The following is an 18,241-nucleotide window of genomic DNA, read 5'->3' on the forward strand; positions in this document are numbered from 1 at the left end:
AGATCTCAGATTTTCAATTTGGTCTCAGACTTTTGGACCTCACTGTGACTAAGACTTTCCATTTCCATTCATCTCAATGGCACTTTTTTTTTTTTTTAGCCAATCACCTGAACTGTAAATGCTATGTGACTGATCACTCTGGAGCAGTAGGAAAATGATATCCTGATAATGGCTCCACATGAATTCCAAGAGCTTCATTAGCGACTATTCTGAGCTATGACGAAGGCAGCAGACAGAGAAAAATTTCACTGCTTTAAGAAGAAATACTGTATTTGCAAAACACAATAATTATTTTGTTAGCATAAATACCAGCTTTTTTATGGCTGTCAATAAAGAAACATTCTTTTTGCCCACATAGTGGTGTAGATATGGCATCTACTAGCAGGGGATAACAGCAAACCTAAGCATGCTAACCAGCCAAACTTTTACCCTTGGTTAACACTGGCTTTGGAAATTACATGCTGCCATACTACTACTATTTCTACCATATCTGCTGTATATGTGTCAGAAATAGTTAGAGTAGTACGGTAGTATACCATTCCAATTTCAGTTGTCTTTGTGGTAGCACTGGATCATGTCAAATGGAGATATATATGACATAACTACATAATGACAAGTTTAACTGATATAAATCGAAGTAAAAAAGTCATTGTGAAAGGAGGCTTAGCAAGCAGTAAAAGATTTTGGCTTCTGATTTTTCCCTTTGAGGTAATCTTCTGTGGCAATGTATTTCCAAATGACACCTTTAAAGTGACAATTAACCTTTATGTGATAAGCAACCTTTATGAGGAGGCAACTCAAACCATACTGTCAATGTAAATGTATTGGCTCTATAACTAGCTGAAATATGTTTTGGCAGTGTGATGTAATGCTGTCATCTATTACACCGTCCCCGGCTGGTTGTGATTAGCAGGCCGGTACAGTGTGGAGCCATTAGTTAGCTCAAAGTCTTCCATGGTCAAAATGCCTCATCCAGTACAGCCAATGTATAAATTCACTTTGAAAGGCTAAGACTGACTTGGCTGATCACCACTGGAGGTTGGCAGGGCAAGGCTTTGATGACAGTGATGAGTTTGCCATAAAAGATCCCGAATATAAGTTAAAAGGCCAGGCAATCAAATCCACAGTTCACAAGCCTCATTGATTTCAAGCTCAAAGCTTCATACAAAAGTGAGTCTGTGGCAGACAGACGTTTACTGTGTAAATGTTAAAAGGTACAATAGCTGACTTTAGTGGTGGCACATGGGATGCCAATTAGGAGGGTCATTGGAAATGGCAGTCTGGGTTGAGACGGGTGCCGTGCCGTGGAAACTCCACTCTGAAAGTCTTTCTGAAGTATCGCCAATCTGCAATAATAGGCTATTTGTGAATGATGTCAGCCATGAACTGTTTGAAGGACTGGTAAATCTACAAATGAACACCCAACCCCCAATGCCTGCTCTGGTATGGTTTGTTAAGTCAAAAATTATTCTCTGGATAACACTCCATTATTTACTGCTTAAATGTAATATTTTTTTTACAGTAGTGCTTACCTTGTAAACATCTTAAAATGCTTAAGGTTTAAAGCAGCGGTTCTCAAAGTGTGGGGCACGCCCCACTGGTGGGGAATAGAGACGTGACAGGTGGGGCACGCCAAACGGGGGGAAATTTTCCTTTTTATGCATTTCTGTCTTTATTCGTTCATGGCGAGTCCGCATCGTCAACTTCATCTTTGCAGTGACACATAAAACACCATTTTATTAATAAACAATTAAATGTCTCCTTGCTATTTTTGTTTCACATTCATAATCATTACTTTTGCTGGTTCTTTGTGGCAAGCTTTATGCATGCGGTCGTGCGCTTGAGTGCGGCTATATAACGCTCAGTATCCTGTATAGCCTACTTAAGTTATTAAATCAATATAAAGGGGCGATTTGTCCACTAATGGCTTAAATGAACAACTACTAGTCGACTAGAAAAAAACTTTAGTCGGAGGCAGCCCTTATTTCGCATATTTTTGAACCAGCAGGCCATTCTGGGTTGAGCGCGCGACCCTGAGCGGAATGAGCGAGCAGAGCGGAATATTCAGAAATGGATGAATGAATTCTGGTTTGGAGTGGAGAGGGAGTATCCACTCATCGGGCAGAGAGCTGTGTGCATTCTTCTTCCCTTTGCCACATCATATTTCTGTGAGATGGGCTTTTCAGCTGTTGCTTCACTGAAAACTAAGTACAGATCTCAACTGAACATTGAGCATGACTTGAGAGTGGCAGTATCAAACCTGCAACCCTGCTTTGAGAAACTGTGCAATGCAAAACAAGCTCATTGCAGCCACTAATGCAGGGAAAATGAATTCTTTAAATACTTTCTTGCCAAATGGATTTCTCTTTTTTTCTTTTTTTAACAGATTGCAAAGTAGCACTTGTATTTCTTTTCTAATTTTTTTTATCTTGATACAAATGTTGACACAGCTGCACTTTTATTTTCTCTATTTTTGAATTTCATGCAAGTTATGACAGCTGCACTTTTATTTTCTTTATTTTTGAACTTGCTGTTATTTCATGTAAATAGTTAGTTTGGATTTAGATACAACTTGTTACTGATACTACTTGTTACTTGTTACTACTGTTCAATAAATTGGAACATTTTAAGCTTGTTGCATATTTCATTAGCATTGTGTTGGGGCGATGGGGGCAGATGGGGCTTGAAAATTCCCCCTTGTCCAAAGTGGGGAATGACCAAAAAAGTTTGAGAACCACTGGTTTAAAGGGATAGTTAATCCAAAAATATTCCAGCCTGATCTCATGAAAATTACATGACTGTGTTGACATTTTTGCAAAATAACATTACGTGGTTCATTACATGTATTGTGGCAGTGATAAATTGTAAAACGATAGTGAAAGTGTTTACATGTCATAAGATATGTAACAGGGTGAAAAGTGTATATGAATTGATAATCCACTGTTTTAACAATTATTTGGTGTAAAAGGGAATAAAAATCATTGTTGTTGTAGAGCCTCAAGTGTTTATTTCACCAGGAAAGGCTGCGATATAATGAGTCATGTTACAATTTTTTTAGCAAGAATGTAGGTGAGTCTATGAGACCACGGCTGTGTTTCCAAGAGCATCACAAGATGAGTAGATTATAGAACCCATTGGCGCCAATGGTCTCAACGATCAATTTAAGCTTGCAATGATTTTGGGAAATACAGCCCTGGTTGGAAAATTTTGTCATCATTTGATCATTCTCATATTCTTCCAAACCTGTATAACTTTGTTGTTTTTTTCTGGTCTCCACTTATATAGCTCCTTTTTTAACCTTTACAGGTTACCAAAGCGCTTTACAATGTGTCCCATTCACCCATTCACATACACATGCACACTCACACACCAATGATGGCAGAGCTGCCATGCAAGGCGCTAGCCTGCCATTGGGAGCAACTTAGGGTTCAGGTTCTTGCCCAAGGACTCTTCGGCATGTGGCGTTGTGTGGGCCGGGAATCAAACCACCAACCCTGCGATTAGCCGACCCGCTCTACCACCTGAGCCACAGCCACCCCCATATGTTTGACAGTGTGTTTTTTGAAGTCACTATTCACTTTCACATCTTTTTTTGCATATCAGTCTGACTATGGTGATGTCAATCAATACCCCAATGCAAAGTGGATCAGCCTTCTATGACACTATTTTGTGATAAAGTTTTGTAGGAAATCAGTTGCCTGGAACAGCAATCAAAATATTTGACCTGAGAATGCCACAATTTACCAATCAGAATCAAGTATTCCAGAGAGCTGCGTTATAATTACACAACTTACACAAATGTCGACAGAAATTTATAAAAAGAGCAAAGTTATAATCAGTGTTGGGTAAGTTACTCAAAAACATAATCCACTACAAATTATTAATTACTTTGTACTAATTACTAATTGTTTTTCACATCTAAATTAATTTAGTGAAATTGTAATCAGGTTACTTTACAGATGAATTCATTTAAAAAGTAATCACATTACTAATTACTTTACTTTTAAATTACTTTCTAAAACACTTCCACTCAACCAATTCAAAATAATGTGTGTATTTCCTCCTTGTTCATTGTTTAATCGTAGTAATGCAAAATAATTTTATTCATTGAATGTCAGTAATCTGATTACAATAATTAAAATGTAATGTTTTACATGACTTTTTGACTAAAAGTAAGTAGATTACTTTGAAATTGGATTACACCCAACACTAGTCACTGGGACAAGGAGAGAATCTGAAACTGGTTTGAAGTGAGAACTTGTCCAGATGTAGCATGTAATAGCTGCTGTTGTTCGTATAGGTCCTATTATATTGGAATAATTACGTTACATATTAAATTGAAACAAAGGACAACAGCCAATTTTCAAAAATACATCTTAGAAAAAGCTGTTCTGATGACCATACTAGTAGCTGTTACATATTATCTCTTCTATGGAATTTCGAATAGTGCATATGATTTAACATTCATCATATGAAACAGGCTTTGAAAACCAAGCCGCTCATCAGATGAAAACACAACTCTTTTCCAAAATATACATTATCATCCTTCACAAAGCAATTCCATGTTTCACTCTACAGGCTATGAATGTGGCCATGATAGACTGACTGAATTAAAGACCAACATATTTATTTATAAAGAACTGAAATGGAGCATAGCATGATTTGCCCTGTTAAATCAAAGTGCAAAGAGGCACCAGTAGATGTCTAAATGTTGGCTGGAAGTTATTGTCAAAGCATAGGGATAAATGGCCCTTCTACAGGAACTGTTTCTATGGAGCTTCAGCTGGTTTAGACTGAATGCACAGAGTCAATGTGAGCTTACAGCATCCCTCCTTTATGTTACTTTCAGCAAACTGTGTCAAGAAGAGTATGGTTAATGTATTGTAAAATAAATGAAGGAGTTGTAGTTCACCAAAAACTTAAATTCTGTCACCATTCACTGATGTTGTTCCAAACCTATATGACTTTCTCTCTTCCGTGGAACACAAAAGGTGGAGTTATGAATACCCTGGATGCTTACTGATAATCTTCCCATTCGCTGAGGCTCTAAAATGGATTGCAAATGTGTACACAAAATGCTGTATTAACACCATTTGACAACAAACACCATTGGTTCTCATTTGTTTCATGACCTGATGTAATTGAATTGACAGTATATGCTTAATTACACCATATTTGATTTGATAAGAAGATGCAAACTTAAATTTCTGCCTTTTCCTGACACACAACTATAGTAATGTATGGCTTCCGGAGATTGAAATGTAACTTAAAAAATATATGGACCACTATCATGATACTTTTATGGTGATTTTTTTTGTCAGTTTAAAGCTTAATAGCCCCAGTCCCTATTAACACTTTAATTATATGAAAAAAAGTAGTCAGGATATTCTTAAAAAATACACCTTTTGTGTTCAATGAGAGAAAGTCATATGGCTTTGGGTTGACATGTTATTAAGTAATTCAGAATTTTTTGGTTTTAGGTTAGCTATTCCTTTATGACTCCTAACATATCTGCACCTTCATGACAAGAAAAGAAACACTTAGTCACAGAGATAATGTAATAGGATTTAAAATAATGATACATCAACCCCCTTCTCAAATAGCTTCAGCTGGCATATTAAACTTTGTAGGCCTCGTATAGCTCCTTGATGAGAGTGGAGATTTGGTTTCAACTTCTAGAAGCATCAAGACAAGTAGAACCATCTCTCTCATGGAGATAGAAATAGCATCAGGTGCATCCTTCACAGGTTCCTGATATCTGCTCAGTTCCTTTGATTAGGGTTCCCAGGTCAAGCCTGGATCTGCCCGTTTCCCTGACTGTGGGACTGCAGCTGTTATTGCTCTCTCAGGTAGTGTCTCACCCCGTCTACTGATGCTTTATGACTGCTATTTGCACATTGTAGCTCTCAGTGTGTAATTTCATGAGACGTATTTAAGGAGGCAGCGTAGGCATTTGTTTTTAGTTAAGCTTGTCAAGGATCAGGGAGAGCGAAGCACAGATTTGTGGCAGATGATGCATGTTACTTATGCAAGAATGTGGTCACCACCACTCCCACTTGACAACATGGTTTTCTACTGTTTACATAAGCTGAATGGTATGGTTTAGAAACCTAAGTGCCTTGTGTGTAATTTGCTAAAAAAATTGGGTCTCTTCCAGGCAGAAACGAAAGTTACAGATTTCCTTGGACAGCTCAACAAATGTATGGTTTCCTTCAAGAAATCCCCTTAATTCCTGTTAGGAATTTGGTTTAGATTAGATTTGATATTCATATTGTGAATGATATAAATTCGACTGATATTTATCCATTATATTACTAGTTTTGATGACATGGTAAGCCCAGTGCATTTTTATAAGAGAGCTGTCACTGTTAATCTTTAGATATTAGCGTTATATTAGTTATATATTTTAGTGATAATGTATTAATTTTAGACCCACCTACATCTACACACTAATTCCAATGTGATTCGCTTGTGTGGTAGCTGATGGAGTGTTGAACTTTAGACCAGCCAATCATGGAAGATGACACGTGAGACAAAGGTGTCATATAGAAGTGACTCCAAGTCACGTGGTTGTTTCAGACATCTTCTTTTCATGTCACATTTACTTTTTCCACTCTGTGGGTTGGGTTTAGGTGTTGGGTTACGGTAAGGAATTCTGTTTAGTTGACCTCTCATTTGCTTTTAGAAAACAATTGGTTAGGTCTAGGCATTGGTTAAGGGTAAGGACTTATGTTTTTTTCACCTTTCATTTGCTTTTAGGACACTATCAGTTAGGTTATCTAGGTTGAAGTTTTAGGTTAGTGAAATTAACCGAAAACAGAAACTATACAATCAGTGTCCTGGATTACAATTACTTGTGTGAAAAGTGCTTACCTACTTGCCTAATGGTAAAACAGAGGGTGAAAGCTTAAATAATATCTGCTAACCAGGTTATGATAAGCTCAGATGAACAACTTAAAAGTATCTGAAGGAAAAATAAAAGGTTAATCTCGAAATTACTATTATTATTTTCACATGAACATCATTGTGGTTTCTGGGACCCTATACATAAAAAACATGATGGCTAAGCAAAGTCTTCATATGTACTCCATTTAATCTCATTGCTGTCTTAGAGAAACAATGGGATTTTGCTTGCATATTTGGTGGCCTTACATTCAAACAAATGTAAGTTTCCATTGCTGGTTTCCTTGTCATATAGCAGATATCACTATGTGATGTTAAACAACATAAATATTTAATCTCTGCTTAATCTGTTCATAGAAACCGAAGCTCTAAATATACTGCAGGTCTGTAATAATTCTGTAATATACTGTAGCATTCACTGTTGTAGTTTCCTGGCAACAATTTCCAAGTTAGGGTGGCTAACTGACCTCAAAGTGCACTTGTAGACAGACATCACGTAGAAAGTAAATTAAAGTGCTTAGACAGTCTGAAGCAAATAGGACTCAATAACTAGAAGTGTTGTCACAGACGATGAATATAACGTGTAGTGCATAATATATGAAAGACACCATGTGGATTTAATCAAATGGAAAACAAGACACAGGTCATTGCAAGGTCTCTCAATGTCTGTCTGAATTATGTCACTGAGATCCCGTACTGTCTTCCTCAACTAACTAGAAGCCATAATTACATTCCTATAAGGCTCTATTGACTAAACTTTGGATGGGTTGGAATTACTGGCTGACTGGAAGACAAATAGCAAGACATGTAAACAGCATGAAAGTGAAATCACAATAAGTATGCTTGACAATGGAAATTATTCTTGACTAAAGCCAGTCATGCCTTAACTTCATCCTAAATCTGTCCCGATACCCCCGGCAATGGCAAAGGTCGCTTCTGTTGACTAAACCCTCTGATCTGGTGACAGGAGGGGAGCATTTCTCTGAGGATTGCTGCCTTTGACACCAAAACAACTAGGTAATTTTGCTCTTTGAAGTTCTTACCGTCCAATAAAGGATCAAATGCTTGACTGTATGACCTTTCGTCTTCGGGCAAGATTAAGTTCTAGGTGTTTTTGCCCTGACTGAATCTTGAATCACTGTAAGTGTCTGCATTAATCTGCTTCAAGTGGTTAATGATATCAACTGGCCTAACTAATTAAGTCTGATCCACTGCCAATGGTTGTTAGCATATAGCTAAATGAAATCTAGGAGCGTTTTCCTTTGATTGGTTATTTTTAGGCATTCACAGCAATTTTACTACCGGTGCTTGAGCCTTTTTCAGCACTATAACACAACTATCATCAGCACAGACACTGTTTCTTATTCAAGGTCATACATTAGCGCTTTATCCATGTGTATGTGTTGATATGTCTTCATGGATCAGTTTTGTCTTCTGGATCTGATGTTTAGGACAGTTGTTTAATTTTTAATTTCTTCACTGTAAATGCTCTAAGGATCATAGCTGTGTTAATCGAAAAGTCTAATTATCATTGTACTTTGTGGACAATTCCATCTGTTTATTCATCTGTTCAGTATCACATAAGTGTTGTTTGCAGTCTTTTGTTGAAATCTGTCAGCAGTTACCTCTCATACATACGTTAATTACGTGATGAGCTCTGTATCCTCTACACATACCGTGATCTTGTATCTGGGTTGTTTAGTCTGGCCAGACCTGTATGGTTATGTTCACTAAGTACTTAACAGTGGAGTGAAGGCAGTATTCCTAGAGCTTCCATCTCTTGTAAATTGTACAGGCATTAGAGTCTTCATAAGTGAAAACAGAGATGACTTATGGTCCCCAGGCTTCTTAATTAGCTCAACCAGCAAGAGTTCTTTGGTCAAGCAACTTCACCAGAAAGACCATGATGGTTGATCAGAATTTATTTTACTTGTGAACAGTATGGTTATTTGGTCTGCCAGCTAGACCAGTACCAAAACAGTATAAACCAGCCTGAAAATCCATGCTGGTCTTTTCAGCAGGGTAGGTCACTATCAAATTTCGGTTAGCGTACAGAACTATGAGTGTAACAGAACATAAACTCTGTCTTCAAAGTTGTGTTCCCCCATTGACATAAGTGTTTATGGAGACCTGCCCACATGTACTCATAAATAAAGTAGATTGTGAACAGGCATGTACACATAAACATATGCACACATGCTTGCACAGTTCATATACTGTAAGTGTGCTAAACCTATACACCCATGTGGCTCTACTTGTAATGCCATCATTATGGACCTCACACGTACAGTGCATTAAAGACTTTCAAAACTTTCATCTTCCACAGCAGTGTAAAAGATATGAATGTGTCCAAGAATGCCTTTTTATACCTTTGTCCAAAATGTCTGAAGTTGAGTGCAACCTGCCTTGCCTCTGCCTTCAATTCCAGAGTTCAACATATGTTTTGCAGCCCATTGTCTGCATGATTGCCTTGCAATGAACTTAAGTGTTGTTGGCAATGACAAATGATAATTAAATGCATATTAGGTTCAAACAGGTTCTAAGAAGGGGTGTTCAGTCTGTTTGCTTGGAGAGGAGCTGGTCCTCTGCACCCATTTGTGGACAGTTATCAGACTGAGGTGAACTGGGTGCACAAAATGAGTATTCAAGCGAGTTCATGCTCTGACCTGACATGTCATTCGAAAGGGGGTTTGAAGAGTCCTTGGAATTATCAGATTGTGTGGTATGTGAATTCTGTCTGTTATACCCTAAATAAACTCTTGCTTCGGTCACACTTTATATCAGGTGTCTTTAACAACTATGTACTAACATTAAAATACATACAATACAATGTATTTACTGTGTAACTACATATTGGTCATCAAAATTCTCACAAGATTCACATTTGTTGCTACCGTGGTTGAGGTATGGGTAAGTTTAGGAGAAGGGGTAGGGTTAGAGGTTAAAGTTAGGTTTTGGGGTAAGGTTAACATGCAGGTAGTTAAGATGTAAGTACAATGCAACAACATGTATGTACATAATAAGTACATTGTAGTTAAAGACCCCTAAGATAATGTGGGACAGATTCTTCTACTTCTGGACTAACCTGAAGATGGTACATAATGGCTTAACCGGTCCATGCCCCAAATCACCCTAGCTCTGACATCTGGCAGGACACATTGTTCCTCATCAGCCAACAACCTCACCCAACAAGCCAAAAAGAAGTGTCACAAAATGCTGCATTTGTCACATTGTATTGCAAATGCAGCAATGGAGCCGAGGGAGTATAAATCCATGGCCAAAAGTATTGGCAGTGTCATAAATTTTGTGTTTTGCAAAGTTTGCAGCTTCAGTATTTGTAGATAATTTTCACATGTTTCTATGGTATACTGAAAAACAATGATAAGCATTTCATGAGTTATAAAGGCTTTTATTGGCAAAAACATTCAATATATGCAAAGAGTCGATATTTACAGCATTGACCCTTGTTCTTCATAACCTCTGCAATTCGCTCTGGCATGCTGAATATCAGCTTCTGGGCCAAATCGTGACTGATGGCGATCCATTCTTGCCTTATTAGTGCTCGGAGTTGATCACAATTTGTGGGATTCTGCTTGTCCACTCGCCTTTAGAGGATTGACCACAGGTTCTCTATGGGATTAAGATCCGGGCAGTTGCCTGGCCACGGATCCAAAATTTCAATGTCATGATCTCCAAGCCATTTAATTATCACTCTTGCCTTGTGACATGGTGCTCCATCATGCTGAAAAATGCACGGATCATTACCAAACTGCTCTTGGATCGTTGGGAGTAGATGCTCTTGCAGAACATTTTAATAACATTCTTTATTCATGGCAGTGTTTTTGGGCAGAATTGTGAGAGAGCCCACTCCCTTGGATGAAAAGCAACCCCACACATGGATGGTCTCAAGATGCTTCACTGTTGGCACGACACAGGACTCATGGTAGTGTTCACCTTTTCTACTCCAGACTAATGATTTTCCAGATGTCCCAAACAGTCGGAAGGGGGCTTCATCAGAGAAAATAACTTTGCACCACTCTTCTTCTGTCCAATCCTTGTACTTCCTGCAGAATTCCAGTCTGTCCTTGATGTTTTTCTTGGAGAGAAGTGGCTTCTTTGCTGCCCTTTTTGACACCAGGCCATTGTCCAAAAGTCTTTGGCTCACTGTGCTTGCAGATGCACTCACACCAACCTGCTGCCAATATTGAGCAGTTGCACTGGTGGTGACACGATTCCATAGCTGACTCTTCAGGAGTAGACGGTCCTTGCACTTTCTGGACACTCTGGGACATCCTGAAGCCTTCGTCACAGCAGTTGAACTTCTCTCCTTGACGTTCTTAATGATCCAGTGAATGGTTCTTTCAGGTGCAATATTCTTTGCAGCAATTTCCTTGCATGTGAGGCCATTTTGATGCAAAGCTATGATGCCTGCTCGTCTTTCTATAGAGGTGACCATTGCAAACAACACAACGATTGGAAGCACTTCTTCCCTCCTTTTATAGCAATCAGTCTGCTCTTATAATCCAATCAGAATGACGACTAGTACTCGTTCACACTTTCCCAGGTGCTGCTGATATGATTAGTGAAATGATGTTAGCTGGTAATTTTGTGCCAGGGCCAAAAAACATATGAAATTCATTTTTTTGATTAAGCTTTTTGCAATGATTTAAAACACATCTGATCACTGTGCACAATAATCTAGAAACAATGTGAATCAACACCACAACAACTGAAGCAGAAAACTTTGCAAAACACAAAATTTATGTCACTACCAATACTTTTGGCCATGGCCTGTATATTGTGAACTATTACATTTCTCAGTAGCGAGGTGGTAGCTTCACTAGCTTTTAAGTCACATTTCTTTACAGTAGCAAAGCTGTTTTATTTATTAGGTAGCGGTTTGGGTTAGGTTAGGGTAGTATTTGTACATAGTGTTGTTATACATAGAAACATGCAAAGGAAATGATGTGCAGAGGTATGGCTTTGTACAGGTAATAGTATAAATATGAAAAATAAATATAAAATAGTGATTTTGCATATTGAACACAAGTTTTTATGGGTAGTTTTTTTTACATGCATATACATTCTATATTGCACCATAATGCACTTTTACTGTACCATGGCTTTGATAAATGTCATGTGAAATTAGTGGTCTATGAGTAATGTGTTTTGTTTCCACAATAGTAACACAAGAATGCACAGCAATTATGTACGATATCACCATGCTTTTGCAATGCATTAGCCAAGAATTCGGATCTATGTTTGCATACTTACATAGAGTATGTTTCTTAGTGTAGGCACAGCTAACAGATGAGGGATTATTAGAGTATTTATGTCACAAACACAGTTCACATTTGCAACTAAAATGTGATCCGCTGTCTCTTTAACAGTAACAGGAATCACACTTGGGAAATCAGACCCAAAATATAGCATAGGGTATGGATTTGGCTCTGACTGGCCCGATGATCTGATAATCTAGAAATGTAACATGCCTTTATCACATTAAGCAACATCAGATGTTGAGGCATTGACTAGTGTGTGTTTTTCCTCTAGTCAGGTTTGATCAGAACCCAAGATGCTGATTACTTTCTGAAGCCACTGCACCCACATCAAGTACTGCTGGAGAACTTCTCGGCTCCATCTGACCACCATCCTCACATCCTATACAAGAGATGCATACTGCCACAGACAGATGCCCAGAGAATCATAGGGAGAAACAAAAGGTCTTCTGAGCCAAAGACTGCCAGCAGCAGAGCTCCAGGATTCCCACACATTTGGAGAACCATCAGACGAGATGAAACATCCACACACAAACAGATGAATCCAGAGGAGTACAAGCATATGCCACAAAGTCACGATGAACACACCTATGGCATACGCCAGAGGCAGCACTTCTGTGGACGACGGAAGAAATGTATGTAAGGATATTCTCTCTCCAATTCTTCCTTAAGAGACTGTACTTTGACAGAGGTGGTCCTATTACAGTACATGGTTCTTGACTGTCAAACACATTCATTAAAAGGGGGAGGGGGAGCGTCATATGCAATGAGGTTACAGCTGTGCAAGGGTCAGCTCTAACATGTTTTCATTTCTGACTCCATGATATCATCAACCACCTGCATTGTGTTTGGTCAAGGATGAATAATTCTCACCTACCCTAAACATATAACACATCTTCACTCTACATTTGAACCATGAGTAACAATTCACTAACCAAATCTTAAGCAGGATGTTTGGCAACAGCGAATACAGTTTGACACAGATGGTACACATTAATGTCTTGTATGGGTTTGATTATACAGCCACAAATTCAGCATATTGCTGAACTCAAAATGAATTTCCATTGGAGAACCACCAGCCTGATCTGGCAAGTTTGTGCTGATTTTCCTTTAGCCGAAATGGGTATACGTTGACTGAATTTGAAAACACTTCCTCCAGAGGCTAAAGCGGTAAATGTTTCAGAGCATATAAACAAGTGTGACATCCATTTTTATCCAGGAGAGGTCGCCAGAAGCCAGTTGATATAAGAATGTTTTCAGCTGAACAGGGTGTAAAACAGTGAATAGAAATGCTTGTTTTATTTAATCTACCCCCCAACCAAAACCCAAATCTAACCCTCACAATTAGTAGAGACAAAATGCAATGTTAGGGATAAAAATGCAACCTCCTTATCACACTCGTGATTGTTTATACAAACGTGATTACTTCCTCGTTTCAACGGGGATTGAACTGTGGTCTCCCATGCAACTGATTCAACAATCGTGCCATGAGGGAAATTAATTGTTGCTGAGCCATTCCAAATATGTCAGATGGGGATAGGGCATGTCAGTGAGTTGGCATACTGTTGCTGATCCTAAGGTACTGGAACTTTTGGAAACAGCATGCATGATTATGTGGCTTGATGTCTTGATATTGTCTTTATACTGTGTTACAGATATGCCTAAACCACCTGAGGAGGATATCTATATTTTTCCAGATGAATACAAGTTTATGCCCAGAGGGAAACGTGCCATCGTGTTCAAACCTCAGCCACACCAGAGACTGAATGTGGAGACCTTGGTGGTGGTTGACCGCAAGATGATGGAGAATCATGGTCATGAGAATGTAACCACATATGTCCTTACTGTTCTAAACATGGTAAGACATCCATCCACTATGACCATCCATCCATTTGTCTGTCTATTTGTAAGCTGATCGATGCACCCATCCATCCATTAATTTTTTATATTTTTTCCATCTGTCAATTTGTCCATCTACCCATCCATTTGTCTTTTTGTCCATCCATCCATCCATCTATCATTTTCTTTGTTAGTTGACCAATCCATCTATCCATACATCCATTTTGTCATCTGTCTATTTATCCATCCATCTATTTGTCCTTCTTTCCGTCCATCTATACATTCATCCTTCCATCCATTCATCCATTGTTAGTCTGTTCATGAGTTAATTTGTCCATCCATCCATCCATCCAGCAGTCTATCCATCCCATTGTTATGGTCTGTTTGTTAGTTGATCCATCAATTTATCCATCTATCCATTTGTTTGTCTGTTTGTAACTTGATCCATCCATTTGTTTGTCTGTTTGTAAGTTGATTCATAAATTGTTTTGTCTGTTTGCTAGTTGATTCATCCATTCATCCATTTTCCATTTATCGTTCTATCCATCTACCCATATATTTGTCTGCCCATCCATGCATTTTTCTTTTTATTCTTCTGTCCATCCATCCATCTGTCCATTTGTCCTTTTTCCATCCATCCATCCATATATTTATTTTTCAGTTTTTCCTTCTATCTATCCATCCATCCTTTTGTAATTTTTTCCATCCATCCATCATCTGTCTGTTTGTTTATCCATCCATTTTCCGGCTGTTTATTAATTGATACATCCAGCCATCCATCCATCCACTTTTCTATCCATCCATGCATTTTTTCTGCTTATCCATCCATACAGCCATCCATTTTTCCATTGATCCTTTTATCTATCCATCCGTCCATCTTTTTGTGCACCAATCTATGCATGTTTCTCTTTATCCTTCCATCCATCCATTTGTATGTTTGTTTGTTAGTTGATTTATCCATCCATTTTTTTCTTCTTATCCATCCATCCAAACATCCATCCATCTATTTGTCCGCCCATCCATGCATTTCTCTGTTTATCCTTGAATCCATCCATCCATTTGTCCATTTTTCCATCCACCCATTTATCCATCCATCCATTTATCCTTTTTCCTATCCATCCATCCATGTTTTTTTATCCATCCATTTGCCAGTTTGTTTATTAGTCTGTCCATCCATCCATCCATCCATCTATCTGTACATCATCCTTCTGTTTTTATCCATCCGGTTATCCAGCTATTTATTAGTTGATCCATCCATAGATACATTTTTATGTTTAACCTTCCATCCATCCATCCATCCATCCATTTGTCTGCCATCCATGCATTTCTCTGTTTATCCTTCCTTCCATCCACCTATCCATCCATCCATCCATCAATCTATCCATCCATTTTCCATCCAACCATCTATCCATTTGTATTTGTTTGTATTTCCATTTGTCCATTTGTTTGTTAGTTGATTTATCCATCCATTTGTCTGTTTATCCTTTTATCTATCCATTCATCCATCAATCAATTCAATCGTTTTTCTATCCATCCATGCATTTTCTGTTTATCCTTGTAGCCATCCATCCATTTGTAATTTTTCCTATCCATCCATCCATCTTTTTATCCATCCATTTGTCAGTTTGTTTATTAGTTGATCCATCCATACATCCATTTTTCTATTTATCCTTCCTTCCATCCATCCATTTGTCTGTCCATCCATGCATTTTTTCTGCATCCATCCATCACATCCATCCATCCATCCATCAATCTATCCATCCATTTTCCATCCAACCATCTATCCATTTGTATGTTTGTTTGTATTTCGATTTGTCCATTTGTTTGTTAGTTGATTTATTCATCTATTTGTCTGTTTATCCTTTTATCTATCCATGTTCTGATCCATCAATCCATTCAATTATTTTTCTATCCATCCATGCAGTTTCTGTTTATCTTTGTATCCATCCATCCATTTGTCCTTTTTACCATCCACCCATTAATCCATCCATCCATTTATAATTTTTCCTATCCATCCATCCATCCATCCATCTGTTTGTTTATCCATCCATTTGTCAATTTGTTAATCCATCTGTCTGTCCATCCATCCATCCATCCATCCATCCATCCCATTTTATATGTTATATTGTTATATTTTGTGGACTGAATTAGTTAACGATTGATAAAACTCAAAGTTAGTCTCTTCATGTGAACCCAGTAAACACATGAGCACAAACGAAAACAACTGATTATTGTACTTTATTTAAAAGGATAGTTGACCCAAAAATACAAAATTCTCTCATCCTTTACTCATCCTCATTCCATCCTAGATGTGTAGGACTTTCTTTCTTCTGCAGAACACAGATGAAGATTTTTTGATATCTCTGCTCTGTTGGTCCTCACAATGCAAGTGAATGGTGGCCAGACCTTTGACTCTCCAAAAATCACAAAGTCAGCATAAAAGTAATCCATACTACCCTTTTAACTTAGGTGAACTATCCCTTTAACTTAGGTGGTTACATTTAGTGTCTTATGTCATGTGTATGTCTAATGTCTTAAATGTTATATGTCAGACTTTGACTTCACTTTGAAACACATTTAATGACTAATGAAAATAGTATAGTGTTACATGTGGTGAACATCCAAACCATCAAACTCACACTTTGTTAAGATGTTTTAAAAGCAAAATACTGACACCTGAGACCAATCTGGATACCTCTCGTGTTGGTGTCATTGAAAACTAAGACAAAATAAAGGTAATGAAAGAACTGCATTAGGCACCAAATGTTTGTATTTATGATACCGAGCACCTTAAACTACTCCATGGATTTTATCCTCAGATCTGTTTCAAAGGCTGCTGAGATATTTGGGATAAGGTATTCCCTTAAGTACATGTGGTATGCCTGCAGAGAGGTGAGGCTTTGAATAACATCCCGGCCATAAGTTTCTCATTTTCCTGAATAGAAGCCGCTAATAGATCTGTTTAAAAAGGTCAAATTTAGTTTAGATACGTTAACACAAATGCAACCTGAAATTGTACTTATTTTTAATTTGTCTATTATATAAATGTATTAATACAATTGTATTGTTGCTTATCTCCACAAAGGTCTCAACTCTTTTCAAAGATGGAACAATTGGAGGTGACATCAACATTGTAATTGTTGGACTAATACTTTTGGATGAAGACCAGGTGAGATGATTTTGAATGATTTTATGCAGTTTTATGCATTCTGTAGCAGGAGATAGGTTTTACATTGATAATGTATTGGGGAGGCCAGGACTAGTTGTCATTTACATTCTTTGAATATTTCTCAGAGTAGGTTTCTTTACTACTTCTTTATAGGTACTTACTTTAAAGTCTTGACTACAGAAAGACTACAAAAATGCCATAGAGCATTCCCACCATTATTGCAAACAAATATACAGTATATATATATATATACAGTATATATATATATATATATATATATATATATATATATATATATATATATATATATATATATACACTGACACATTGACAGCTAGAATGCCAAGATACTGAAAAGAGGATTTTTGGATGAGAAGTCTTTGAAGTAATTTAAGAAGTTTTGAAATTAGTTTTCAAATTATTATAGTATTTATATATTATAGTTACTGTGATATAGCCCTTTAGTGCCAAATTCTCTAAGTGACAACTAGCCCCTTTCTCCCCTGTGTCAACCATAATATACTTTATAGTGTATAATAGATAGATATCGTTGTAAAATGATTGAAAGTTCAAAAAAGAGGAGACAGGCCTTCTGGAACTAATGGATATCATAGACCATGAGAGGTTTAGATAACAGTGGTTTAAAAAAGAATGAAATGTTGATTCAAAAGGTGGATTTTATTGTCCTTGAGAGACTTGTCTCCTTGGGTCTCTTTGAGATGCTCTATCTGAACAGGTCTGGTTTATATGGTGACAGTTTAATTGGATAGACATTCCGTTGGATTTCAGCCATAGAGGGTAGTGTATGTGGGAAAATGGGCCAGCAAATGACTGGAGATGAGAGCACTGTTACTGATACACCTGTGCTAATGTTAATGAAGTTCATGTTAGTCATAAGCTTAGGAATGCAGAAAATTACCCTAATCCTGTTTTTTGTTCAAATAATTAGCAACAGTCACTCAGGATCACTTTGGGTCATCATGAGTGGCTAATTGCCAACAGACTCATTTACTGAGGTGGGGTCAACAGAGGCTGAAGATAATTACATTGC

At 37.7% G+C, this 18,241-nt stretch overlaps 1 protein-coding gene across 1 annotated transcript in view; it reads left to right on the forward strand.

Annotated features, from left to right (window-relative positions):
• Positions 1–18,241, forward strand: part of LOC127658412 (A disintegrin and metalloproteinase with thrombospondin motifs 16-like) — a 106,338-nt gene that overhangs the window by 8,602 nt on the left and 79,495 nt on the right. The window contains exons 4-6 of the mRNA XM_052147687.1: positions 12,457–12,817; positions 13,838–14,040; positions 17,107–17,190. Coding sequence (XP_052003647.1) covers positions 12,457–12,817; positions 13,838–14,040; positions 17,107–17,190 — 648 coding nt within the window. The remainder of the gene's footprint in view (positions 1–12,456; positions 12,818–13,837; positions 14,041–17,106; positions 17,191–18,241) is intronic.

The sequence above is a fragment of the Xyrauchen texanus genome, chromosome 17 (genome assembly GCF_025860055.1).
Source record: "Xyrauchen texanus isolate HMW12.3.18 chromosome 17, RBS_HiC_50CHRs, whole genome shotgun sequence".
NCBI classification, from domain to species: domain Eukaryota; kingdom Metazoa; phylum Chordata; class Actinopteri; order Cypriniformes; family Catostomidae; genus Xyrauchen; species Xyrauchen texanus.